This window comes from Diabrotica undecimpunctata, chromosome 7 (genome assembly GCF_040954645.1).
Source record: "Diabrotica undecimpunctata isolate CICGRU chromosome 7, icDiaUnde3, whole genome shotgun sequence".
In the NCBI taxonomy this organism is placed as follows: Eukaryota; Metazoa; Arthropoda; class Insecta; order Coleoptera; family Chrysomelidae; genus Diabrotica; species Diabrotica undecimpunctata.
The window spans coordinates 12,991,544-13,019,212 of NC_092809.1; the positions used below are offsets into that span (position 1 = coordinate 12,991,544).

Below are 27,669 nucleotides of genomic sequence, written 5' to 3' on the forward strand. Positions count from 1 at the left end.
CTCAAAATGAATACGTTCATGAAAATAGCCATTTGGAACGCCAACGGGCTAGCACAACATGCCCATGAGGTCAAAGCTTATATAACAAATCACAATATTGACATACTGTTAATATTTATCTGAAACTCATTTTACAAATCGAACTTACATCAAGATTTCAAACTACTTGATATATAATAAAAAGCATCCAGATGGCACCGCACATGGAGGAACTGCAATTATAATTAGGTCATCGATAAGGCATCACCAAATAAATGCATTTCGTAAAAACTATATCCCAGCAATAGCAATATCAAGAGTTTTTCAATACAGTCGGAAATAGGTTTCTTGCGGGAGGCGACTACAATGCTAAACACATTTACTGGGGATCTAGATTAATAAATCCGAAAGGCAGATAACAGTATATGGAAATGAATAGTAATAATCTTAGATATATATCAACAGGTGAAGAGGACTAAAGCGACATACTCCCAGTGATCTTTTAACAAGATTTCTAAACTGAGTTATTTTTATATTTTTTGTGTAAATCCCAAATTTACAAATAATTTTTGTTAAATTTAAAATATAATACCTAGTTTTCTTCTAGTGGCCGGAGTCCATTTTCCTATCTATTTTCAGGCATTCTCTGCAGGTGTCCATGTCAGTTAAGTCTTTTGGTTTCGATAGTATCTATTATGTCTAGATCAATTTCCATTTCTCTCCTAATGTCTGCGTTCCTCACTGGAAAATTCATTAGAGTCTCTGTCTCATCGTTAGGCCGGGACTTATTGACTGACGTATTAGATGGTTCTCTGCACTCTCTGTTTTAACTAGCATAAGAACCCAACGATTGGACATTTTTTAATAAGATCAATAAAACTTCAAAATTATTCTTTTATGCAGAAATATGATTGAAAATATACATGTTTTCAATTTTAGTGACGTAAGTAATTACGATATCTGTGTCTTAAAAAGAGAACCAACCGGTAGTAATCTTTTATGGCTTTTATTACACTTTATCGTAACATTAAATCTTTAATTAAAATGTACAATTTGCATATACGGCTATAAAGATATCTCTCGTAAATATTTTTAATTAAGTGACGATACAATATAAGAAAAACGTAGATTACTTCACTAATAGTAGGCTAAAAATTTTATAATATATGACAATATTTTATGTACTCTAAATTTAATTAAAACAGCAATCATTTTTGTTACGTAATTTTTAACAGGTACAAAATGATGAAATTGTTATTTAATACAAAAAGCTTAAGTTTGTATCACCTACAACTAGCCATAATAGACCTCTTAGGTCGAGTGGAAGAGTGGTTAAGCGCCCACTCATATTGAATCTAAACTAACCTAACCTAACCACCTACAATTATTTTATTTACTACATATATTTTTCAACCGTATGATCAAATAAGTCTTTAAAAGTTATGATTGATGTTTAGGTCACGTGGTCGATAAACCCGGCCCATTAGAAAGAGATGCAGGGACTGCTTTGCGTCAGTTTTCTCTCTCGCACTGGGGAAACGCGACTGAATTGTAACAGTCAGTCTATTTTTATTATATGTCTATGGGATGGCTTAATTGATCACTTAAGGATTCTGGAAAAAGTACCATTGGAAGCCTTAAACCAGATAATTCACCCTATGGCAGTTACGTTCGAAGTGGTCGTAGAAAATCACTGGACAGAACTAGAGTGTTGGACAGAAGCAAAATTTAGATTAAATTGGATTTTATGGTGTACGAAGAGATCCTACATAGAATTGAAAATAAATATAAACAACCAATTCAATCAGATGTCAACAATTTTGTATACAAAACAAATCACTTAACAAACACACCTAACCTACAGGTGGAAAGCGAATATCAAAATAATAAAATGGATGAAATAATTAATCTCGCTTTGCTTATATCATAGTTATAAGAAGAATATTGGACAAAATGAGGAGTCTGGTGATTTTAGTGCCGAGCGTAAAGTTTGGTTATACCTTTATAAAATTCTTCTTCTTCTTCTGGTTCCTATCCGTTTCGGATGTTGAAAATCATATTGGCAATCATGACCTTGCTCGCTGCGGCTCGAAACAGCTCCGTTGAGGTTTTCTTAAACCATGTTCTTAAATTCCGCAGCCATCATATTCTCCTTCTACCGGGTCCTCGCTTACCTTTGACTTTACCTTGCAATATAGACTGCAGCAGGGAGTAACGGTGCTGATTTCTCATAACGTGTTCCAGATATTGCAATTTTATGCGTTTGATCGTAAACACAATCTCTGGTTCCTTCTTCATTTTTTCTAGAACTTCCTTGTTCGTGATCCTTGCTGTCCATGATATTCTCAGCATTCTTCTATAAAGCCACATCTCAAATGCTTTAAGTTTTTTAATAGTGGTGTCTGTAAGCGTCCATGCCTCCGCCCTGTACAACAACACAGAGAAAACATAGCATCTCAAATGTCTCATTTTTGTATCTAAGGATATGTTGTGACTTTTGAAGATGGCGCTCATTTTGTTAAAGACCGTTCTTGCCTTTCCTATGCGGCACTTTATTTCCTGTACATTGCTCCACTGTTCGTTTATAATAGTTCCCAGGTAGCAATACTGTTTTACGCGCTCTATCTGCGTCCCATTAATGTATAGATGAGCCCCATTTATATTCTCCTTGCTGATAATCATTTGTTTCGTTTTGTGGGTATTAATGTTTAGTCCGTACTGTTGACTGTACTCGTTTATTCTGTCCATTAGCCTCTGAAGTCCCTCTAAACTATCTGCTATCACCATGGTGTCGTCGGCATATCTAACATTGTTTACTCTTTCACCATTTAGAAGGATGCCTTCGTCTATTCCGTAAAGAGCCTCGTTAAAAATTTTCTCTGAGTACATATTAAATATCAACGGCGATAGGATACATCCCTGTCTAACTCCACGTAGTATTTTTATGTGATCTGTTTCTTCTCCGTTAATTTTCATGTATGCGGTCTGATTCCAGTATAGTTCTGAAATTATTCTGAGGTCTTGGTCATCCAGGTCTGCTTCTTTTAAAATGTTTATCATCTTTTGATGTTGAATTTTGTCAAATGCCTTTTCATAGTCGATCAAGCACGCGTATACGTCGCATTTAACGTCCCTGCATCTTTGAATCAGTACCTGTACACCGAAAAGTGCCTCTCTGGTACCCACTGCGTTAATGAAGCCGAACTGTCAATCCGATATTTGTTCCTCGCACTTCTTATAAATTCTTCCATGGATGACTCTAAGAAACAATTTCAACATGTGGCTCATTAGGCTGATTGTTCGATATTCTTCGCACTTTTTAGCCCCCTGTTTTTTAGGTATCGCTATGAATTCTGATTCTAGCCATTTATCAGGGATGATTCCTGTATTGTATATTTTATTGAAGACAGCCGTGATCCAATTTATTCCTTCTTCCTCTAAGAGTTTTAAAAATTCAGCTTCGATATTATCAGGCCCTACAGCTTTACTGCTTTTCATCCGTTTTATTGCTTCTTCTGCCTCGGATTTAAGTATGTCCGTATGTTATAAAATTAAGCGGCATGTATCATCTGGAAATATCCAAGAGTTCGTAAAAAATCAATAACAATTATCTGACGCGGATGTTATTGTAAAGGAACTACCGACTGAGGAAAACCTTAATAAGTGTTTTATGTTTGGAATTAGCGAAAAATACAAAGATCAAATCTACAAACAATCTACGTGGCAAAAGGAATCGGTTTTAAACGTTTCGACTTCAAAAAATTCCACAACTACTAACGTAACAATAAGGATTTTTGAAGGCCTTCCCAGATAAGAAAGGAATTAGTATCTCCCAACCAGGACCAAATAGAATCTTTGACACTACAGGGCACAAAAATAACATAAATAATATTGTAAGTGTGGTAGGTGATAAACTGGATACCAGTATATCTAAATCTAATATCGTTAATAAATTTTCTATTATTTTATACAACATATGTTCTGTACGCAATAAAGTTGAGGAACTGGAAGTATTTCTTAGCGAAAATGATTGGCCACATGTTGTGCTTTTAACTGAGCACTTGTTGTATCCTTTGGAAACACTTTATATTTACAATTACTCCATAATATCCAAATTTTGCATATCTGAAAGCATCCATGGAGGCACAGTAATTTTAATTAATACAATGTTTCAGTATAAATTCAATTTTGTTGACCACAAGAAATTTAACCACCTCTGCATTAAATCTGAATTTGAATTCTCTATTAAGTCTAAGTCCCCTAAGTCTATTATTCTGTTATTCTTTCAAATATTGGAATCCTTGCTTGAAAAAATTTCACAACAGCCATGTTATTACCGATCCAACCAGAGATAACAGCATATTGGATTTTATTTGTACTAATCTACATCCAGATCTGTCTGTGTGCAGAGTGATTCCCTATTTTTCATCAGATCATGATCCCATTCTAAGTGAATATCCCTTAAGAATCCACCTTATACAGCCAGATGGGGTAGGATTTTCAGCAAAAGTAATTTTGACAGGTTTATCAAATTTTGTAATCAGGAAGATTGGAATATTTTTTGCACTCCTGATTTGCTTCATCAATTTCATCACACTCTCATGAAGATTTTCAATTTAGCATTTCAAAAAAGAATTCTTAAATCGAAAGAAAAACGAAATTACATTAAAAAACATATAATATGCAATGATGAATTTTTGATATATTTCTATGTCCATATATAGGAAGGTTACTAAATTAGCCAAATGTATATCTTTTAAATCTAGAATGGAAAATGCCAATAATAACAAAATAAATCTTGGCGTATAGTTAATAATCTTAGAGCTAAAGTTCCCCAAACTACTGATATAGTCTTAGACCCTAGTGAGCTGAATAAATATTACTGCTCGGTAGGTCCAGAACTCGCGTAAAAAATTAATTCTTCTGATCCAATGCATTTTTTAAACGGAGTAAACATTACAAATTCCTTTTATTTTCTTCCCACTAATTCGGCTGAGGCATTATGAGGGATACAAGGCATTAAAAATCCTATGGCTGCAGGCTGGAATTATATCCCATCTAAAGTTCTATCTCTTCTTCCTGATAATGTTCTGAGAATTTTGGCGGAGGCAATTAACACATCCCAACGGGTCACTTTAGCGATTGTTTAAAATGTGCTAAGGTTATTCCTCTGTATAAAGGTGGTGACCACGATTTACCTGCTAATTATCGTCCTATCTCTTTGTTACCGTCGCACGTCGCTTTCAAAGGTTGTAGAAAAATTGAATGATGCCTTTCTTACTTACAAAAACACAATTTACTTTCTTTTAACTTCTTTACTCTAAGGATATGCTAAAAATCTTACGAGTGGTGCAAAACTAATCATTTGACATTTAATTTTCAAAAACCAAATTAATTTCTTTTAAGAATAATCTAAACAACATTACTCTGTGCAATGAAGGCATTTGTTCTGACACAGTAAACAAATTTTTAGGTCTCTATATTGATAATAAACTTAAATTTGAGCAACACACTGTATGTTTAAGCAAAACGATATCATCGGATTGCTTTGCGGTCAAATCAGTTGCTCACCATTTAGATTACAAGATTGCAAAACGTGTTTATGTGGACCTGATTGAACTTAATTTGAGATACGGTATTGCCTTTTGGGGTAGCTGTTCTCTTCATCATTTGAGTAGAAATTTTGTGCTACAAAAGAGAGCACTAGATATTTATGCAAGGTCAAGTTTGGTACATCATGAAGGCCTCTGTTCCGGAAACATGGTATCTTGACACTTCCTTGCATGTATATCCTTGAATTAGCGTGCTATTTTTAAAAAACATAAAGAGGATATTCGGACAGATTCCCCTTATAACACTCGTCTAAATTATGTTATTCCACTTCCAATTCCCTCTTCTACATTAACTAAAAAATCATTTATTTGCACTGGTAAGAAAGTGTTTAATCACCTACCACTCGATATAAGATCCTCAAGCAATATTTTTGTATACCGAAGAGCAATCAAGAAGTTTTTATTATCTAAATATTACTATAGTATAGAGGAATTTTTTGAAGACAGTTGCGCTGATTGATATATTTTTTTTTAATTATGGAAATTTTATAATTAGTATTTTAATGTATCTTGTACCTTGTTTGTACTATACCATTTCAATCGAAATACACACGATATAAATAAATGCCCACGTCAAGGATAAGAAGAAATAAGGAAGCTGACAAGTTGACAAAACAAAAAGCAAAAACATCTTTCCTAGGGTCGTAACTCGTTTGTGCACTAACAAAAACTACATCATCATCATTTGGCTCTACAACTCTATGTGAGTATTGGCCGCGTTTACTATTTCCATCCATTGTTGTCGGTCCCGAGCAGCTATTTCCCATTGATGTATTCCCATTTTGCGTAGACCACTGACTACTGCGTCCTTCCATCTCTTTCTTGGGCGACCAACTCACCTTCTGCCATCGGGCCTTTCCCAGAATGTGGCGTTCAGGATTCTTTCGTCATCTAGTACGTGGCCCGCCCATCTTATTCGGTTTAACGAAAAACTACATAGGAAGTTAATTTCGAGCACGGGAACATGGTCCAGTCGTCACCAGATTTGACCTCTAAAAATTATACGAACAAGCTGAATTTTGTTGAAGATGTCAATTTTGGGACCCCAAAAAAATGCAAAAAAGTTTACCACTTTACTCCGCGGTTTTCCTCTAAAACGCCCCGTCCAAAATTATGAACAAAAATGTTTATTAGCACTTTTTGTGTAAACTTGACCGTTCTCTCAAAAACAACGCTTGAAGCAACCGACGGTTTTAAGTCAGTTCAGTCAGCAACTCGACGGTAAAAATTCGATATTTTTGCCCTGCACATTTTACGCGGAAATGTTTTTTTGTCTAGCAGTTTTACCTTTTTTGGTTGTTCTGGGTGTTTTGGGTGTTCGCCGGTAATCCAAACAGTACTTTAAGAGTTTCATTGATAGACCGAATTAAAACGCACGTTTGAGTAAAATATATGTAAATCACTGTAACTTATTATTCCATATATTCGTAAACTAATTGTATAATAAGAAACTTCATAATGTCAGGACACGACATGTTAAAATTATTCAAGGAAAAGAGTTCCTTAGAAGTGAAGCTCTATTGGATCTACAATGGTTTTCATAAAATTACGCAATTATTTCGAACAAGAATCAATAAAATTAAAACAACCATTCTATTAAGCAACTTCAATATCCCAAATAGATGTACCTGTTAGAAGATGTAGGAAAATTGTTATATGATGGCACCAATCTCTTAAAATGTTTATTTTTATTAACAGGTAAATCTTTTCAAGTCAATCTATATATTACGCTACCTTAAAATATGTTCTCTAGCTTATCACAATGAGATCATCCTTTAAACAAAACACTCACATAATAAACACAATTACTAAAATTCACTAGTAACAAACAGTAACTGAAAAAAATATTATTTTGATATTATTTGTAGGAATACTGTACGATCATTATCAATGTTATCAGAAACGAGATGATGCTAATTCAGTTTTATCAAATTCGATAATGTAGGTGTTGGATTCTATCAGTGCCGCACAGAAATTATTATTAGAAGTGTGCATATCTGAAGACGTATTAAAAAACTGGATTAGAATTTAGAAATAAACATGGACGCTTAATGAATTATCTGTGATAAGCATGCGATAATAATAGATTACACCTCATGTAAGAATTTATTTAAAAACAAAAGCATTCTAATCGTTACTAAAATCTTTAAATAAACATTTTTAAAATGGACTTGGATTGTTTCAGTAATGAAATATCAGGTTTCAAAACAAAAGTATTTATTACCAAACAATTTTAATATCATACAGTTATTTTGTGACTTCCTTGGATTTTTTAGTTGCTGATGTTTGAATAATATTTTTGTAAAATGGTTTGAACGGTTCCTCCACCCATTGAAGCAGTGTGGTCAAATTTCCTTTTTGTCCTCTAGTATTGGAATTGGGTCCTCTAGTATTGGAATACGCCTTTTGAATTGGCATATCGCACCATTAATGTATTCACTAACCTCCATAAAAAGATTAAAGAAGCGGCAGGCTTATATAAACACAAGAACACTGGATTCCTGACAGATAATCAGGGAAACATAGTACTGGAAATAGAGCATAAAAGAGATATTTGGATTAAATACGTAGAAAAAACTTTGAAGATATACGAAGTAACACTGGTATTACAACAAACACCAATTGCGAATCTGGACCACCATTTACAGTCGAAGAAGTAAAATATGCCATCAAAAGCACCAAAGATGGTAAAGCAGTAGGCCCTGATAATTTTCACTCAGAATTCTTAAAACTTATGGACTATGATGGCATAAAATGGTTGACAAATATATTTAACAGTATATATGATACGGGCGTGGTTCCCCAAGAGTGGTTAGTGTCAACTTTTATAAATCTTCAAAAAAAACCCAATGCGAGAAAGTGCGAAGACTATAGAATTATAAGCCTTATGAGCCATTTACTTAAAACATTTCTAAAGGTCATTCACAAAAGATATATACAAAATGTGAGGAACAACTAACAAGAACACAATTCGGATTTCGTGATGCTCTGGGAACACGGGAGGCCCTTTTTGCTGTACAGGTGCTATTTCAGAGTTGCAGGGATGTGAATTGTGACATATACGTATGCTTTATAGATTACCAGAAGGCATTTGACAGAGTAAAACATGACAAATTAATGACTCTAATGCAAGAAATTGGAATTAACAACAAAGATCTTAGAATTATCAGAACATTTACTACAATCAAACGGCCAAAATCAAAATAGAAGACCAGTTAACTGATAAAATTGCAATAGAACGTGGAGTACGACAGGGCTGTATTTTGTCTCCATTGTTGTTCAACATTTATTCTGAATGGGTATTTAAGGAAGCTTTAGACGGTTGTGCGAAAGGAATACTAATAATGGTGAATGGTTGAATAACATTAGATATGCAGATGACACTATAGTTTTTGCCGATAATCTGAATGACTTACAGATATTAACAAATCGCATAACAGAAGTCAGCAACAGATACGGACTAGCTCTTAACATAAAGAAAACCAAATTTATGACAATTAGTAAAAAACCAATACTAAACGCTCAACTTACAATCAACCAACAGAATATCGAAAGAGTCGAGCAATATACATATCTAGGCACCAATTTAAATAGCCAATGGGACCACTCAACAGAAATTAAACAGCGAATAATAAAAGCAAAAGCAGCATTCGTTAGAATGAGAACCATTTTCAGCAGTCGAGACATATCATTAAAAACAAAATGCCGTCTATTGAACTGCTACATATTCACAGTTCTGCTCTACGGAATGGAAGCATGGACACTGACTGTTGCATCTATGAATCGGCTCGAAGCTTTCGAGATGTGGTGTTATAGGCGCATCTTACGTATATCCTGGGTTGACAGAGTTACTAATGTGGAGGTCCTGCGTAGAATGGGGAGAGAATGTGAAATTCTCATGACCGTCAAAACTAAAAAGTTGGAATATCTAGGACATGTAATGAGAAATCCAGAACGTTACGGCCTTCTCCAGCTGATTCTCCAAGGGAAAGTGAATGGTAAGAGAGGACCGGGAAGAAGACGCATTTCCTGGCTTCAAAACTTGGGAAAGTGGTATAACACGACTACCACTGAACTGTTCCGCGCTGCAATAAATAAAGTAAAGATAGCCGTGATGATCGCCAACATCCGGAACGGATAGGCACTTTAAGAAGAAGAAGAAGAATGTATTCACTAGCTCGAAAACTGCCGGGAGCATCAACGCTGTAGACAAAATGATGCAATTTGGAAATTGAGAACGAAATTCGTTGGTCCCTTGTTAACTTCTGTGTCTCGGTCAACGCACATACAGACTTTTTTTGTTGTTTGGTGGAAATGCAACTCGCTACAAGAAATTTGACCCGCGATGATTATGTTCAAGCAGGGACCTTACATAGCGAAGGACTTAGCTACCATGTTATCGGTCGGAGGTTGTGAGTTTCACATACATCAATTTTCCGGAATGTTCAACGCTTTAGAGAAATGGACGACTACAGCAGACGTCTCGAACAAGGTAGACCTCGAGTTACTACAGTCGCTCAAGACCGTTTTACTGGATTATGCGCTTTAAGAGAACGATTTACCACGTCAAGAAATCTAACGGAACTTAGTACAGTTCTTAATATCCAATCCAGCGTTGATACCGTAAGGAGACGTCTTGTAGAACATGTCTTGGGTATTCGAATACCAGCTACAAGCCCAGCATTAACCACCTCAGAGTTAGATTGCAATTTGCCAGAACACACGTACACTGGAATAATGACGACAGGAAAACGTTCTGTTTACAGATAAATCCAGATTTTAACTCTATATTTCCAATCGACGTTTAAGAGTAATCCGACAACCAAATGAGCGTTATACCCAGTCCCCAGTGCAATATACGTAGAAGGACTTTAGTTAATGGAGGGTCTATAATGGTTTGGGAAGGAATTTCTTTAACATAGGTGATAGATCTTGTTCCTTTACGTGGAATTTCTTTAAACAATGAAAAGTACATAACCAATATCTTATTTGAGCATGTTGCACCTTTCGCTTCTTATATTGGTACCATTTTTTTGCTAATACACATATTACACTAATTACAATAGGTAAATCTTCGGATTTTGAATTGGCCACCGCATGGTCCAGATCTTAACCCGATCGAACGTTTGTGGGACAGAATTGACAAAAGACTACGACAGCGTTTACCACCTCCTAGAACCTTACAAGAGGTAGAAACATTAGCTCTCGAGATTTGGAATTATATTGATCAAGACCAAATAGCAAACCTCATTTCGAGTATGTTTCGTCGGTGTGAAGCCGTCATTAGAAGTAGAGGCGGAAACACGAGTTACTGACGCGTATTGTATTGATTTATTTTTGTTACTTTAATGATGTTATAACGTGTACTTACGTTATGCTAATTAAAACGTTTTGTATTATAAAAGTATACATCTGTTTTATTGTCGAAAATAAGCGAATGAATCAAAAAACAAAATGTTAAGACAGCCTAAGGCTACAATTAAGTTTTAATTTCAACATTTTATAACTGCTAGAATATTTCATAGGGCATTCTGAACTTTGAGAAAAAACACAGTATGATTGTAACACCCAGTATACAATGACATTTACTTGTCTAGCAGTAATATTATTACAGCGATATTCTTAATGTCGTTTGTAACTTACGACATATTCTATTTTATTTTATGAAACAAATTACACATTGTTACAATAGACCCATATAACTTTGAAAGAGTGGAGAGTTTTAAATATCTCGGAGCAACAATAACTGCAGATAACGATATCGCGGAAGAGATTAAAGGAAGAATTCAGGCAGCAAACAGATGTATGTACAGCCTCCACGAACATCAAAGATTAGAATATATAAAACGATGATTAGACTGGTGCTCATGTATGGGTGTGAGACGTGGACCCTGACCAAAGAAACTGAAAGAAAACTTAGATGTTTTGAGAGGAAAATCCTCAGAAGAATATTTGGGCCTTATCACGACATTAATAGCAACCAATACCGAATGAGAACAAATGCTGAGGTCAAGCAGATGTATAGAGCGAGCGATATAGTCCAAGGGATTAAATCCCAACGTCTAAGACGGCTGGCCATATCCATAGACTTCCTAATAACCGTCTTGCCAAGTTAATATGGGAGGAAGCCCCCACAGGAAGAAGGCCCTTAGGACGTTCACGAATGCGATGGAGAGACAATATATATATATAGATGTTAGATAATTTTCGTTTATCCGAATTTTAAAATATTACAGTACATGTCGCTTAAGTTGCAAATGCATGTCTTTTAATTAAATGACTTTTTGTTTTTGTTTATGTGGTATATTTCGAGAAATCGTCTTTTTTATACCTAATTATTTTCTATATCCAAGATCTTGACATCTGCTAAATTAAATGTATGGCCTGTTGTGTTGAAATGGTGTGCTACTGCACAAGTACGTTTCTCTGTTTTGCAATCACTTTTGTGCTGCGTTATCTTTTGTTTTAACCACTGCGATGTTTGCTCTATATACTGCCGGTCACATTCGAGACAATTTACCAACTTTCTTTCCTACCCTGGCTATGTGGGATTCGGCTTCCACCGCAGTAGGCCAAATGAGGGTTAGATTGACATTTTCCCCAAAACGAAAGACATATAGTACTTTTCACTTTATTGTAACTTCAACGTACTTACAATTGAGATAGGTGGAAGTTACGACTTACATAATTACAGATAGGAACTGTACACTCTAGATTGAAATATGAACGTTTTTAAATATGCGGTATCATATTTTCACACTTAGATAGACGATTAACTGTACACTTAAAGTTATAAACTTAACTCGATATATTGCATAAATACTAGATATGCGAAAAATTAGAAGGAATTGGGCAGAAGGTATTGTGGAAACAAATATATTTATTAATCTGCAATAGCACCATAGGATGAAGATTATATATGACTGTTTGATCAGTTTTTGACATATATACTATACTGAGTACAAGATATGTGGACGTGGACCTTATAATAAGAACAATGATTGCTATACAGATATGAGTATTCGAGTTTGTCTCCACATCAACGTTCTGCGAAGTGAGAAACCCCTCGCTAATAATTTATGTACGTCACTGATAAGTATACACTTAAGGAGTAGAGTAGATCATGAAATTATGATTAACGGCGACATGTTAATTTGATTAACAATAATGTCGATAATAGAAAAATTACAAAATTAAATAAACCTATTTTTGTCATGAACAATTCTTCGCTTAAATGAATAAAAAATATCTATATCGAATTATTGTTACAGATTATATTGTAGATAAACTCCACAATAGAACATTAAAATGTTTCTCAATCTAATAAATGTGCCGTAAAGTAAACGTTTAGTATCATACAGTGGAAATATTAACACTATTATTGTGCAAACAATCACAGTCATCCAAATAAAGAATTTATTTATTTGCACTTTTACCCCGACATCGAAGTTAATCTGAAAAATTTTATTGAATGTTGTTTAGGAATTTTTGAAAAAAAAAATGTAAATATTTTTCACATGTAGTCTTACTAGTTCTGATGGAAATATCTATTTTGGCTTTTTAAGTACCTACATTTAAAAGAATTGTTACACTATACAATAGAGTCAAACAATTAATTGAAGAGGTGATTCATGGCATAAGATTGGTGGGAAATTCTGGAAATTCCAGCGGCGACGTTAATTTATTATTTTTTTAGGATTGAATAATTCAGAATAATTAATAATTATTATTTTAAAGTGATATAAGGTTGAATGCTCGAATAAATGAATTTTAATCAAATAAAAGGCAGATATCGAGCACAATTTATTTATTAAATCTTGCTGAACAAGATTTAATAAATAAACTGTGCTCGATATCTGCATTTTATTCTGCATATTCTAAATCTGCATATTCGTAATATGTACGTACACATAGGTACACATTTTTATTAAATATGACTATCTATCTGCTTATTTTATTATTTCATCGTATATCTACATATAAACTAATAAACGTATCCTAATTATTATTATTAGGGATTATATTTCATATTTTTCTTTGGATCGTGGATCCCTCGCCAACCACGGTTTCACCAACAGCGCCTTTCTCCTCGGAACGCAAGCCCCGCGGTTGAAGAGGGATTACTCTAGTGACAATTCTTATTATTTTTTTGAGCTATCCCAGTTTAAAAAAAATGAAGTACTTAAACTAATTGCAGATAACGAAAGTAAAAGCCTAGATTTAATAACAGCACTATTCAATATAAGATATATGACACAGGTAAAATACCAACAGACTGACTAAAATCAACATTCGTAGCATTACCAAAAAAATCGAATTCCTCACAATGCGATGATTATCGAATATTAAGCTTGATGTCTCATGTCCTTAAAACTTTTCTCAGAATTATCCATACACGAATTTACAAGAAGTGCGAGTTCCAGATGAGTGACACTCAATTCGGATTTCGAAACGGATTGGGAACACGAGAAGCTCTTTTTGCTTTAAATGTGTTAACGCAACGATGCAGAGACATGAATGTAGATGTATATGCATGTATGTTTTATTGACTATCGAAAAGCATTTGACTGCGTTAACCATCAAAAGATGATCGAAATTCTGAGATCAACTGGAGTTGACGAACAAGACTTGCGAATTATCTCAGAACTATACTGGCACCAAACGGCAACAATTGAAATAGAGCACACAACATCCGAAGACATACAAATCCGACGAGGAGTGAGACAGGGTTGCGTCTTATCACCGCTACTCTTTAATTTATATTCGGAGTCTATATTCAGAGAAGCATTAGACGAGGTCCAAGGCGGAATTAAGATTAACGGAATCAGCATAGACAACAGCATAGAATCAGATATGCTGATGATAAAGTCTTAATAGCAAGCAACGCACAAGAACTACAAAATATAATAAATGCGGTAGTTCACCACAGCGAAATGTTCGCTTTACATCTAAACGTTTCCAAAACTAAAACTTTAGTATTTTCAAAGACACCAATAAACGTACAGGTGTATGCCAAGGGTCAAATAATAGAACAGGTAAATTCCATAAAATATTTGGGAACAAATATCAATACTCAGTGTAATCCAAAAAAAAAGAAATCCTATCAAGAATCGAACAAGCAAGGAAAACATTCATGAGCATGAAAACATTTTTTACAAGATCAGACCTTAGTCTACAGCTTCGAATGCGAATGATCAGATGTTACGTTTTTTCTGTCTTACTGTATGGCTGTGAAAGTTGGACAATGGACTCTGAAATAGAAAAAAGAACAGATGCCTTTGAGATGTATATATACAGACGAATGTTGAGGATTCCATGGGTACAAAGAGTTACTAATGTTGAGGTACTTCGTCGCATGTGTAAACAAAAAGAATTACTAAGAATAATCAAAGAGAGGAAAATGCAATATTTAGGTCATGTGTTGAGAGGCGAAAAATATGAATTACTTCAAGTTATACTGGAAGGAAAAGTACAGGGCAAAAGATCAGAAGGAAGACGCCAGAACTCGTGGCTGAAAGACCTGAGGAGATGGTTCGACCGCTCATCCGCAGAGATCTTTTGCGCAGCAGTTTCCAAAACTACAATTGCCATTTGGATCGCCAACCTTCGAAAGGAGAGGGCGCAATGAAAAGAAGAAGACGTGCCATATAAGCCGAGATATTTCAAATTTTGCCAGCGCCATTTTTCTTTATGAAGTAAAATTTCAAAAAGTGTGCCATTTTCATTTTTTGAGTAATATTCTTTAATATTGTTCTAAAGCTATTTTAAAAATTGTTTCATTGCCAAGATTTAAATATTATTAGAGTCCAGTCGTCAGAGATTTGACGCCTGCAGGAATACAAAAAAGATGCAAAAAAGTTTATCACTTTAACTCACAGGCTTCCCTCTAAAACCTAAATCGTAAGGGGGTAAATACGCAAAAAAATCGATTTACAAAATCTGTACGACGTAGAAAGAAATGTTTCAAATAAAAAATGTAGATAAGATAATTTTGAACAAAAATGTTTATTAGCACTTTTTGTGTAGAATGAACCGTTCTCTTAGAAACAACGCTTAAAGCGACCGTCGATTTTAAATGTCAGTACGTGCGCGAAATCAATGACCAATGAAAATTTTATCAGCTCGACGGTAAAAAATCGATATATTTTGATCCAAGTCTCCTATCGACAAAAATCAAGATGAGTTTTAAAAGTAAAGAGTGCAGCTTTCGTATGCAGTTTTTGTATTTTATTGAACATTTATTTCGATCGTAAATGACATTCAAAATCGACGGTCCCTTCAAGCGTTGTTTATAAGAAAACGGTTTATTCTACACAAAAAGTGCTTATAAATATTTTTGTTTAAAATTATCCCAGCTACATTTTTTATTTGAAATATTTTTTTCTAGGGCGTACTGACTCTTGGTAAATCGATTTTTTTGCGTTTTTACCCCAGTACGAGGAGGGTTTTAGGGGGAAGAGCGGGGGTAAAAGTGGTAAACTTTTTTGCAATTTTGTTCGTATGATTTTTAGTGGTTTAGTGGCATTTTCGTCTCTAACTACTGGAGTATTAGAAGTTTTTATTTAATAAATAGGAAAAGATTCATTGCATGTCAATAGTTTTTGACATTACAAGTAATATGGACTGTGATCACTTGCGCTTGGTTGTATAGTAGCTTCCTTTCTTATCCAAGCCTGAGCCAAAATTTGACCAACATAACACAAATTAATTCTTGTGGTCTTGTCACTTGGGACTTATCTGAATGAATAAAGTATATATAAAATAGCAGCATGCATTTTAACACATTCTCATTTCTGAGAACTTATTGCCTACAATTTTGAAAGTTTACTATACTTTTAGCATTTCTACAAAAACTTTTAATAAATGAACATAATCCTAGCCAATTTGCTGTTTAGTATTCAGTTATTTGGTAGCTGATATATTAATTTAGTCCTATTTTTAGTATCAGTCTAGATTACTCAAAATAACTAGATACAAACGGCATACAATTATTTTTGTTTAATTTAAAATACTTCTTATGTAAGTATGTACTACAGTACTACAGTAAATCACATAGTAAAATCTTAACTCTTTATTGTACCTCTTAAGACCATAGAGATTTTAAAGTGATTTTAGGTATTTTCATTCCAAAAATTCCAAGTTGTCAGTGTACAATATACAATGACATTGACAAAATGTATTTAAATTTATGATTTTTCATGTTTCCTTGCTTCCTCAAAAAATATTAAGCATTTTAAGTGCAATGAGGTGTCATAATTATTGTTTCTGTAATATGGGCTTACCATGTAGTAAAAGAAAAAATACACAAATCACTGATCAAGATAGAACTATTCTTAAGTTAAAACAGAAAAGAGACATGTTACACAAATACCAAAGAATGATTAAAGCATCATTAGTTCATCAAAATGAGATAAAGCAACTGATAGTCCAAGGTAACACAGAAAAGTTAAGAATATTAATAAAAAAGAAGGTTTTTAAAGAGCAACTAATAAACAAAATTGACGGATTAATATATAATATTGAACAAATGGTGAATGATATAGAATATGCCAGAATTGAGGCAGAAGTAATGGATAGTCTGGTAGCTGCTAACGAAATTCTCACAAGTATTAATGAAGTGTTTGATATTAACACTATTGAAAATATATTAAATGAAACAAAGCAAGGAATACAGACACAAAATGAAATTAATAAGTACATCAGTAGGCATTTAATAGAGGAAGATGAAGAAGCTATAGAATTGGAATTGGCAGAAATAATTGCTCAACAGATGCCTGTAGTGCCTGTAACAGAAATTGAAAGAGATACATCTGAAGATAAAATCCACATTAAAAAGAAAAAAGAAATAAAAGAAAAGTCGATGAATAACGATGAATAAAAAAAATATATCTTTTACTGAATCACACATATATTTACTTTTGTATTTTTTGATGCACCTTTCTGCATACTGGGCTTTAGCTGCTTGGGTATAACAATGTATGAAATATGCATACGATATATTTTCAGCATAGCGAGAACCACTCATAACATTCACATCATCATATGTTTGGACTATCAACTTTTCAGAACTTTGCAAAGGAAATTTCATTGTTTATGCAAGTTTTGAACCTACTGTGGCCTTACCTTTAACTCTAAAAAAACAAAAATGTACTTTTTTCATAAAAATGACCTCTTGAAATTTCCCCAAGAGGTCAGCACTTCTTTCCAGAGAGACCTAGAAATTGTGTTGTGTTATTAAAGCAGAATGTTGACTGTAGATTACATGTAAATATAAGTACCAAGTACCTATAAATGGTTCTGTGTAATTGTGTTATATCAAGATTCATTTTATTTTCTCTGATTCTCTGAACTGTATTGGGTTTTTTTAATAGTCAATTGTATATAGTGGAGGAACTAAGTGGCTCACATGTATACCATATGCAACAGTGGTATCATGCACTGGAGACACATAAATAGAAAAGGGAAAAAGAAAGACAAAACTATATATTATAGTGTACATAAACAAATATTTTACTTCAACTTATAGATAATTATAAATAAAATGCAGTCACTAATATTTTATATTTAGTTGATATTTAAATATGTTAATCTTTACTTAAAATCAAAATAGATTTGCAATTCAGATATTTACAACTGAAATAAATATGTAAAAGATGGGGATTGTTTGATGGTAATCTAAATTAATTGATCCAGTTATCCACAAAAACCATACACACATTTTAAATGCCACTAGCAAGTACTTAACATATACCTACTCTGTTATGTTCTTGGTATAGTATGTCTGATTAATATTCTAGATAAGTACACATTTAAATATTTTGGTTATAAAATTTTGAATATTATGATAGTTTATTCCTAAATTTTTGTATTTATTTATAAAAATTAGTTGGAATAAATTTTAAAAAACATATAGCCTTCAAATGCAGAAGCTTTACCACAAACTTTTAATATTAGCATTAGCATTAAGTAGCTAAATATTAGGCAGCGTTATATTACACTGCATTAAGAAAAAAAAACAGTCGATTACAGTACAATTTTAAAATAAATAAATATGATACTTAATAGCCAGAAATGTTTGAGTATAATTACATCAATATTAATAATAATGTTGATCACCAAACATAAAAAACTGGTTTGTTTTAAATAATAAATTAACATTATATTTATATATAATTTTCTGTATCTGTAGTTCTATAGAATTAAAATTCAAAATATTTTTCTCTATCATTCTAATTAGATGTAAATCAAACTATATATTTGTTATTTTTATTATTGAGATTTAAAAATAATATTAGGAGCATTTTTTTCCAATATTTTTTTTTCCAAAAACTGCAAATATTCCTAAAGTAGTATCAATGATTATAAACGTAGTATATCCCAATCAAAATCTGTACTTATAGTTGTCTTTTTGTAAACACTGCAATAGTAGGTCAACTGCATTGTAACAAAACACAAACAGGGAAAGGGGAAAACTACTAGAGGAAAAAATAACACCACTACAATACTATGAGTTGAAGTTGATAAAATCTAAGTCTTAAGTAATATGCTCTATTGCAGAACAAATCACCTACCTGTTCATTTTAAACACTAACATAAAAAGTAATTCTGACAAAGAAGGTCAGAAGGTGAATGGTCTACTTGAAGTATTAAAACAGCATTTCCTGTTATATTTTTTAAATTACCAGGTTACCAGGCTTGAGATAAAAAATATGTGTTCCAGCGATATACAAACCCAAAAGATTTAAAAACAGAAAATAAGTTTTAAAAACTTACCTCTCAGTAACAGGTTATCTTCAGTATTTAGATCATTATCTACAATAACACTTTATGAATGAATATTTATTATTTTAACACGAAACTTTCTGAGAACATTTTGTACGTTTCATCAGGCTTTTTTATTTAATTAAGTACAGAAAACGGTTTCCCGATCGGGTCCACTGATTTTAAATAGTGCACAATTGCACTGCACGGTGCATGTTTCGTATCTCGTATCTCTCACCTTTTCACTTTTTGTTTACATCGAAGCTGTGTCTCTAGACCCGTCACCGGATTTAAAAACTATAAAAGAAGGGGTATAGCTGAAATTAAATAATTAGCCAATGATTATCCATAATCTAATACTATTATTAACACGATCTTGAAGGAGAGTGTGTGTGGATGTTTATTTAATTTATTAAAATATTATAATTCAAATTACGCTTAAATATGAAAAACAAAGAGATTTATTGGTCATAAAATTATATTTGGCAGAAAAATGTGTCAAACTCTTTTGATTCTGACATTTATGCTGCGCTGGCCTGACACTGACAGAAGTTTAAAAGTTCAAAATATAAACAAAATGTTTAAAAATGATTCCTAATAATGTTTACCCAACTCTTCTTATAAATAATAATATTAATTTTATTTTATTTAAAGTAAAAATAGCAAATATGTCCAAATGATTTTTAATTAATAAGTTTTTTTCTAGGTAGCTATACACTTTGCAGAAAAAGGATTGAATGTTTGGTTTATTTCTCCTTCCGTTCTGGATAGTATTCCTGCTAATATTGTTCCCCCAGACAGAGAAATATTACAGCTAATTACTTTTATGTAAGTATTTTCTTCTTCCATCTTTTGTAATTGGGAAATTACAATAGTGGAATTGGAAGAAGTATGTATATTGTATTATAGTTGTCTTGGACACCCTATAACTCTTTTTCTTACTAATGTATACCTTCTTACATCCATACCTACACAAAACGTGCTGATTCTGTGTTCTTTAACTCTTTTCTAATCCCAGATTTTGGTACCACTTTATGCTTCCGCTTCAGATCCAAGAATCTTCCAAGCAAAAAGTAAAGTTTAAAAAACATTACTACTCTACAATTACTATATGTAGAAGCTGTTGAACCTCATCTTCAGATCAGAAATTATTTTTAAATATCCGTAACCTGGGCAATATAGGTCTCACTAACAAATATTGGGCAAAAAATTGCTTTTATGTATTATTTTACAGGATTATTTCTATTTTCCCAAGAAATTGCACACCATGGATAATACTGTGGGGTATTTTGCTTTATTCCATAAAACTGAAGTAGTGACACACACAGTGACAAGATTACTTGTCTGTGCAAGGGTATAAATGCATTTAATAGAAACCTAAGAATAATACAAAAAAATGCATTACAAATATAACGATATAAAATATATTAAATCCAATTGTAAGTTTATATTTCTTCCCTTTGTTTAGCTAAAAGTGACAACACATTATCTGTGGTCCAGTATTGTTTGTCTAGGGGTTTAGATGGGCCCATAGACAAGAAGTGAGTGACCTTGTATATTAATTATCCATCCATATCGTATTAGGGATAGCATTGTATATTTTTCTGATCAAAGAATCTATTGAAACTGAATTATACTTGGAATCATAAAGTTGAATATACAGCAGTTTAGTAATGTTTCTGGCTCAATGCAGTTAAGATTTTAAAAATATCCCGTGATATTTTATTATCTTAAATATTTATTTTTAATTTTAGCTTTATGTGTGAAATGTATCAAAATATTTCTTTCCTTTTTAAGGCTGTTTTATCGGTGCACCAAAACCTAGGGACAGTGTTTTCTCTGTTATTTACCGACGAAATTTCTCGAAATTTGGACACGTTATTCGAAATTATGTTGCCTTCAAATTGATGGTCTTACTTTTTTTATTTTTTTGAAACTTCTGTTGAAAAATTGGATTAGACTGTTTAACGTTCTATTATAACCAAACTTTTTACGCCCATCACTTGAAAGAGTTTTTTTTTCTGTAATCGTTGGTTTTTTTTTTCACCTTTCTGTGTCCAGTAATAATCGAGAAAAGCGTGTTCCAACTTTGAAGAAAATTGCTAAAATATACTGAAATCTAATAGTGAAACGTGTTACTCATCATTGTCGCATAGTTTCATCGTTATCGCCTTCGTGACGTCAAATCTCATGAACGTACGGTCAGTTAGTTCGCTTAAATTAGAATCCATTATCAGTTATTCATTCTTGTATTTTTTTTCATCAACTTGCTTAGTATTTACAGTTTACAATATTCTTAGTTATTTTGAAAACATTGAAATTCTTTAGTTTACGGGTATGTTAAGTAATATATTATTAGTTTAGTGGTATAAGTTATAAGTTCTTTAGTTTACGCGTATTTTTAAGTATTACATTAGTTTACTGATATAAGTTATCAGTGGCAAGATAAGAAATGAGTCCCAGTAAACGTCCTAGGACAAGGAAAAGGAGAGCAATTGCACTACAGTAAGTATTTATTATTTATATATTTACAACCGTTTTTAAAAGCTTTTATTTAACTTGACTTATATGTACCTTTTTTACGTAGTCAATTTTGTTCGTCATATATATAAATTTTTATTTTTTAAGTTTGTCGGTCTTTTTAATAAAACACTTTATTTTGCTTAGACGTTTCGGCCACTTGAGGTTTTCAATACACTCTTTATTTATTAAAACATTACACTTCTAACATATTATTTTCACAATACACGTTATATTTCAAAATTCACAAAATGCATGTTTATTCCTTGAGATGTGAAGAAGGAATGGTAAATTTGAGCGTACACATCATATGGTAGATATTTCAAAGCATTTCATCGTAAACCATTCAAGTCGTAAACCAAAGATTATACACAAAAGATCAAGTTACATTTAAGAAAAAATCCCTACACAAGAAAAAACGTTCCCTATTAATCATGGTTTACTGTCGTTAGTATATAATTATTTTTATATGAGCGTATCATTGATGTTCAAATAAGACAAAAAAGATACACAAAACCTAAATAAAATATATTTCAATCTGATTTAAATAATAATAAATATAACACCATAAAAAGCTCTTAAAGTCATAACATATCTCCATTTTACCTTTTTTGAAAACATCAATGATACGCTCAAATAAAAATAATTATATACTAATGACAGTAAACCATGAGATATCAGATATCAACTTTTATTTGTCAGTTCATTAATGTCTGTGTCCCGTTTTACGTTTTGGTAAGTCAATATATACATATTTTACAATAACTGTTTGTTCTTATACATGTACATTATACATAGAATCTTGACAAAGGCAAGGATTTCCTGCCGAAACGTTGATTGCTATGGAAAATAAAATCTAGTTCCACAAATAATATATATTTTATTGAACCTAAACCCAAGAAATACTAATTTTATATTTATATATATATATATATATATATATATATATATATATATATATATATACATATATATATATATATATATATACATATATATATATATATATATACATATATATATATATATATATATATATATATATATATATATATATATATATATATATATATATATATATATATATATATATATATATATATATATATATATATAGCGTTGATTACGTTCTTCACAAACACCCGTTGTTCGTTTTATTTTAAAAATATTATAATAGTTCATTTTCAGTAAGTTCATATCTTTTTCCTACAATAATTTTGTTTCTTTCTCATATTTTTAGAAACTTAAAAATCAAAAAAGTTACTTTAAACAAAAGTTCTTTATCAAATAGTTCCTTCCATCAAGGATTAGCAGAAACATCTACTTTACCTAGTTGTAGTGTCGATTCGTAAGTAACCCTTTTACAAATGACTATATTTTATGATACCTAATTGGTAATAGTATTGAATACTTAGTAAAGTAAGTAAATACAGTGTTCATGACCTTACATATTATTTGTTTATGGTCAAAACATTACCAAGGTTTTACTCTTAAATAATAATAATAACCAATAATATCATTTGCAGAAAATACTTTAAATTTTATCGTTATTTCTAGTGACAGCTCTCATTCTCAGTCAATTGAAATTGCATCTCAGCAAAAACCATATTTTTCGGTAGAAGGTAGAAGAATAGTGGACATGAACTTTTTCATTAAATCGATTCAAGGTTTGAATGATCATTCTCCATTTTCATGCAACTTTTCTTATATGGAGATTATCAAAGAAAAAATGGACGGACTGATAAGTACATTGACTTTTAAATGTAAAATGTGCAATATTGAAAAGGAGATAGCAACAGAAAATTCTGGTAACAATTCAATGAACTTGAATGTAGCACAAGTGATGGCTACTATATCCACAGGGTCTGGTTATTCAGACATACAGCAGCAACACGCTGCATTAAATATACCTGTGATGTCCTACAGGCAGTATGCAAAACATACGGAGACAGTTGCAGATATCATCTGCCAAACACTTTGTGATTCCATAGAAGGGGCTGGACGGGAGGAATTAGCTTTAGCCAAAGAAATTGGTGAAGTAGATTCCGACGGAAATGGGTTAATAACCGTTATAGCTGATGGTGCTTGGTCCAAAAGATCGTATAAAGTAAACTATGATGCTTCTTCAGGTGTAGTAAGTGTGTTGTATTGACAAGATAGACAATCTTTCTATATATTTTGTTTTTTAGGCTTGCATAGTCGGTGCCAAAACTGGAAAGATTTTATTTGTTGCTACAAGAAATAAATACTGTATTATATGCGCGAGAGCTGCAACAAAAAATGAAACAGTTAAATCCCATACATGTTCTAAAAATTGGGAAGGATCATCCACGTCCATGGAAACTGATATAATAGTTGAAGGTTTTAAAAGAAGTGTGGAGATGCATCGATTAAAATACATACAGTTAGTGGGCGATGGAGATAGTAGTGTATATAATTCATTATGCATTAAAAAACCATATGGTCCAAATATTTTAATAAAAAAAATTGAATGCATAAATCACCTTTTACGCAATTATTGCAGTAGATTAAGAGATTTGGCAGCAAAAAAAAATTCAACTAAAATGAAACCTGTGGCGCCAGAACTAAGAAAACGTTTGTCTAGTAATATACTAAGATTAAGACTAGGAATCAAAACAGCGATAGCCTACAGAAGAAATGAAACAAATAATATAGAAATTCAAATGAAAAACCTAATAAAAGACATAAAAAATTGTCCGTACCATGTCTTTGGACAACATACAAACTGCGATCAATATTTTTGTAAAGGATCCAAAGAAAACGAAATAAACTTTGTTATCAAATTAGAAGAATGCGGATTATTGAATGACATTCTCTCGTGTGGGAACAGACTAATTCAACATACTCATAGCTTATTGTTGAATATGAATAATAATGCAGCAGAAACATATAACTCTGTGATTTCAAAGTTTGTTGGGGGTAAAAGAATTAATTTTGTTTTGAGAGGTAGCTACGATACACGGTGTAAAGCTGCAGCGATATCATTCAATGAAAGAGAACATTACTTTAGTGACCTACATAAGAAAATGACCATGAAAAGTCCAGGAAAATATACAAACAAATACATCGATCAAATCAAAAGAGTAAGGAACAAAAGAAGACTGCGTAGAGAATTACACCCAGTAATAAAGAAAAAAAGAAAAATTGCACCTGCTGATAAAAATTACGGTGCATTAGATATAGAAATACCAACAAGCGAGAAAGAGAGTTTTTTGGAATCCTTACAAAAAAGTAATGAGGAGATTGCAAAAATAGAACAATCTACCAGGGGTCAATCTACAAATTTTTTGTGGAAAGAATACAGGCATAATCGTTTAACAGCCTCTAATTTTGGAATTGTATGCAAATTGAGGAAATCTACAAATCCTGCAAACACCACAAAAAAAATATTGTTTTCAGATTTTCACGGATCTGCTGCTACAAGGTGGGGACAAGATCATGAGGCAATTGCAAAACTGGAATTTGAAGCAAAATATAATTTAAAAGTACGCGAATGTGGATTATTCATTTCTGCAGAAAATCCGTTTCTTGCAGCGAGTCCGGATGGCATTATTGATGACGATCATATCGTAGAAGTAAAATGCCCCTATTCGGCTTGTAAGTTGACCCCAGAAGAGGCTGTTAAATTAAAAAAAATTAAATACCTAACACACGAAGAAAATACGTTAAAATTAAAACACACCGACAATTATTTTTATCAAGTTCAAGGACAGCTAGCAATAGCTCAGAAAAAATATTGCTACTTTATTGTTTGGACACCTATGGGTTTTATTGTTGATAAGGTACGTATTTATATTAGTTTATAAACGTATTAGAAACCTTTTTTTCATGTCAGAATTTTTAAGATATTCAAACAATATTTTTATGATTACTAGTATTATTATTTATGTATCATTATTTATCGTATACTTAATACTGATACCTGCACATACTAAACTACAACAACTAATAAATATTTTCTAATTGTAGATAGAAGCCAAGCCGGAATTTTGGAAGCAAATATTGCCAAAATTGAAAAATTTTTATATTGAAAATATGTTGCCACGTATTTTAAGTAGTTAAAAACAAAAGCATCTTCAGATTACTTTCTTCTTCAGAAGAAAATACAAAACAGGGTGTTTTAAAATAAGAAAGAAAATTATCCACGATTTGTGTTTTATTCATCAATTGGATACTTTTCTTATGTAACTGCAACCTATAAATATATTAAAATAATGTATATTCCATTCCGAGAACTTTTTCCTCACAGTGCGTCGCCTCGAAATACTTGCCAGATAAATACATTTACTATTATGATGGTTTTGCAGGTACCAATTTTTTATAGATAAATAAAAATATTTTTTGTTTAATTTTTACTAGGTTAATATCGGTTTTCTCTAACAAATAAATAACTTCATGGGATCATTTTTAAGCTATAACTGCGAAATTGTTTATTTGTTTGTGACAACAAGTTGGAATTTTTTCGATATTTTTATGTTATTTTAAATTTATTATAAATAAACACCACGATGTTTTTTGCAGTCACGTTTCACAAATTTTTATTCAATACTATATTTAGCTAAGACATATAAATTAAAAATGTGATAATTCTTTTTAAAAAATTATCTACGATAATCAATCTGAAAAGGTATTCCCGACAAAACTTATTTGAATGGAGAATAATGCATTTGTTGTCATTAAACTACCCGTCGGCCGGCGCCACTGAGTAAAGATCGAAACAAGTTAACACTGTAGATTTCAAATTAGGGAGTTACGTAGGTCTGACGTAAGCAGTGTAGAGAAGTAAGTGATACGCCCATTTCAAATCGCAGTGTACTTCAACTGCTAAAACAGCCTTAATAATATTTCATCTTCTTTTTGAATTATCATAGGCATAAGAATTACAGCTTTCCTCTGTATCTATTTGAAACAATATTATATTAAGTATATTGTTTTCAAAAATCATGAATGACTATCATTATATTTTTTTAGATACCTCAAAGATTGCAAAGATCTGTTGAATCATCTGAACACTATCCATTTATGGCACAAATCTCCCACAGTTATTCTTATATCAGGTTTTGATATTTACACAAATATATTTGAAGAAAATTATAATCCTATGTTAGTTGCACTGTTGTCAACCACTCTATTGGATAGTTCAGTAGTATGTTATAAGAAAAACAAAAAGTCAGTATATTTAATCCTTACTCTAGAGACTGTACCTGATCATTATAGAGATAGAATAAAAGTTTTATATGACATGTATTTTCCTAATATTATAACACATCAACCTGAAGAAATTGTAATAGATGAAATTGTTAATTATTATATAAATAAATGATATTTTCTTACTTATCAGTAGTTTATAGAAACAATAGTGACTGACAACATATGCCAGAAACAATTCATATGGTACTGATATGTAAACATAATGGGAGAAGTAGAGAAAATAATAAACTGGAAGCCTACAGAAACACAGAAAGGCAATGAATGGACAGAAAACTAAATTAGGAACCGAAAGGCAACTGCATTTGCTATGAATCTGATTGCACTCATATATTTATGCTGTTTTCTACTAGTAATATGAGGGATAGAAGATAGTAAAATGCAGGGAGCAAGACCAAAAGGAAGGCCACGAAAAAGATGGGAGGATTAAGTGGCAATACAATATACTCCCTCTATAACGAACACGGTTATTACGAGGTTTCGCTTATAACGAGGTATACTTTTTCCATCGTCAATTTGCCAAGCGTCGGCTTTTGAGGTTCTTTGATGCCAATGCCGACCATTGGCG

General features: G+C 32.2%; 4 protein-coding genes across 4 annotated transcripts in view; 3 read left to right on the top strand and 1 right to left on the bottom strand.

Moving 5' to 3' along the window:
• Positions 1-7,403, bottom strand: part of MYPT-75D (Myosin phosphatase targeting subunit 75D) — a 79,010-nt gene extending 71,607 nt beyond the window's left edge. Inside the window, exon 1 of the mRNA XM_072536732.1 lies at positions 7,384-7,403. The gene's annotated coding sequence lies outside the window, so the exon portion shown is untranslated. The remainder of the gene's footprint in view (positions 1-7,383) is intronic.
• A 9,460-nt stretch (positions 7,404-16,863) lies between these two features.
• On the top strand, positions 16,864-17,469 carry LOC140446275 (charged multivesicular body protein 6-A-like). Its single transcript, XM_072538813.1, has one exon. The coding sequence runs from the start codon at positions 16,864-16,866 to the stop codon at positions 17,467-17,469; it is 606 nt and encodes a 201-aa protein (XP_072394914.1).
• A 2,219-nt stretch (positions 17,470-19,688) lies between these two features.
• Positions 19,689-27,216, top strand: LOC140446277 (uncharacterized). Its single transcript, XM_072538814.1, has 3 exons — positions 19,689-20,005; positions 20,059-20,180; positions 26,865-27,216. Exons 1-3 carry the CDS (start codon positions 19,940-19,942, stop codon positions 27,214-27,216), a joined length of 540 nt encoding a protein of 179 aa, XP_072394915.1. The 5' UTR covers positions 19,689-19,939.
• LOC140444973 (uncharacterized) lies at positions 21,612-26,779 on the top strand. The gene is made up of 5 exons (XM_072536731.1): positions 21,612-21,857; positions 23,113-23,220; positions 23,430-24,006; positions 24,062-25,675; positions 25,863-26,779. Exons 1-5 carry the CDS (start codon positions 21,805-21,807, stop codon positions 25,953-25,955), a joined length of 2,445 nt encoding a protein of 814 aa, XP_072392832.1. The 5' UTR covers positions 21,612-21,804; the 3' UTR covers positions 25,956-26,779.
• Positions 27,217-27,669: the final 453 nt, after the last annotated feature.

Excerpts from the sequence above, each read along its gene's own strand:
- LOC140446275 (XM_072538813.1), top strand. The coding sequence starts at position 16,864 with ATGGGCTTACCATGTAGTAAAAGAAAAAATACACAAATCACTGATCAA.
- LOC140446277 (XM_072538814.1), top strand. The coding sequence starts at position 19,940 with ATGATTCCTAATAATGTTTACCCAACTCTTCTTATAAATAATAATATT. Across the intron at positions 20,006-20,058 it reads TTAATTTTATTTTATTTAAA|GTAGCTATACACTTTGCAGA; the intron begins GTAAAAATAGCA and ends GTTTTTTTCTAG. Across the intron at positions 20,181-26,864 it reads TTACAGCTAATTACTTTTAT|ATACCTCAAAGATTGCAAAG; the intron begins GTAAGTATTTTC and ends ATATTTTTTTAG.
- LOC140444973 (XM_072536731.1), top strand. The coding sequence starts at position 21,805 with ATGAGTCCCAGTAAACGTCCTAGGACAAGGAAAAGGAGAGCAATTGCA. Across the intron at positions 23,221-23,429 it reads CCTAGTTGTAGTGTCGATTC|TGACAGCTCTCATTCTCAGT; the intron begins GTAAGTAACCCT and ends CGTTATTTCTAG. Across the intron at positions 25,676-25,862 it reads TGGGTTTTATTGTTGATAAG|ATAGAAGCCAAGCCGGAATT; the intron begins GTACGTATTTAT and ends TTCTAATTGTAG.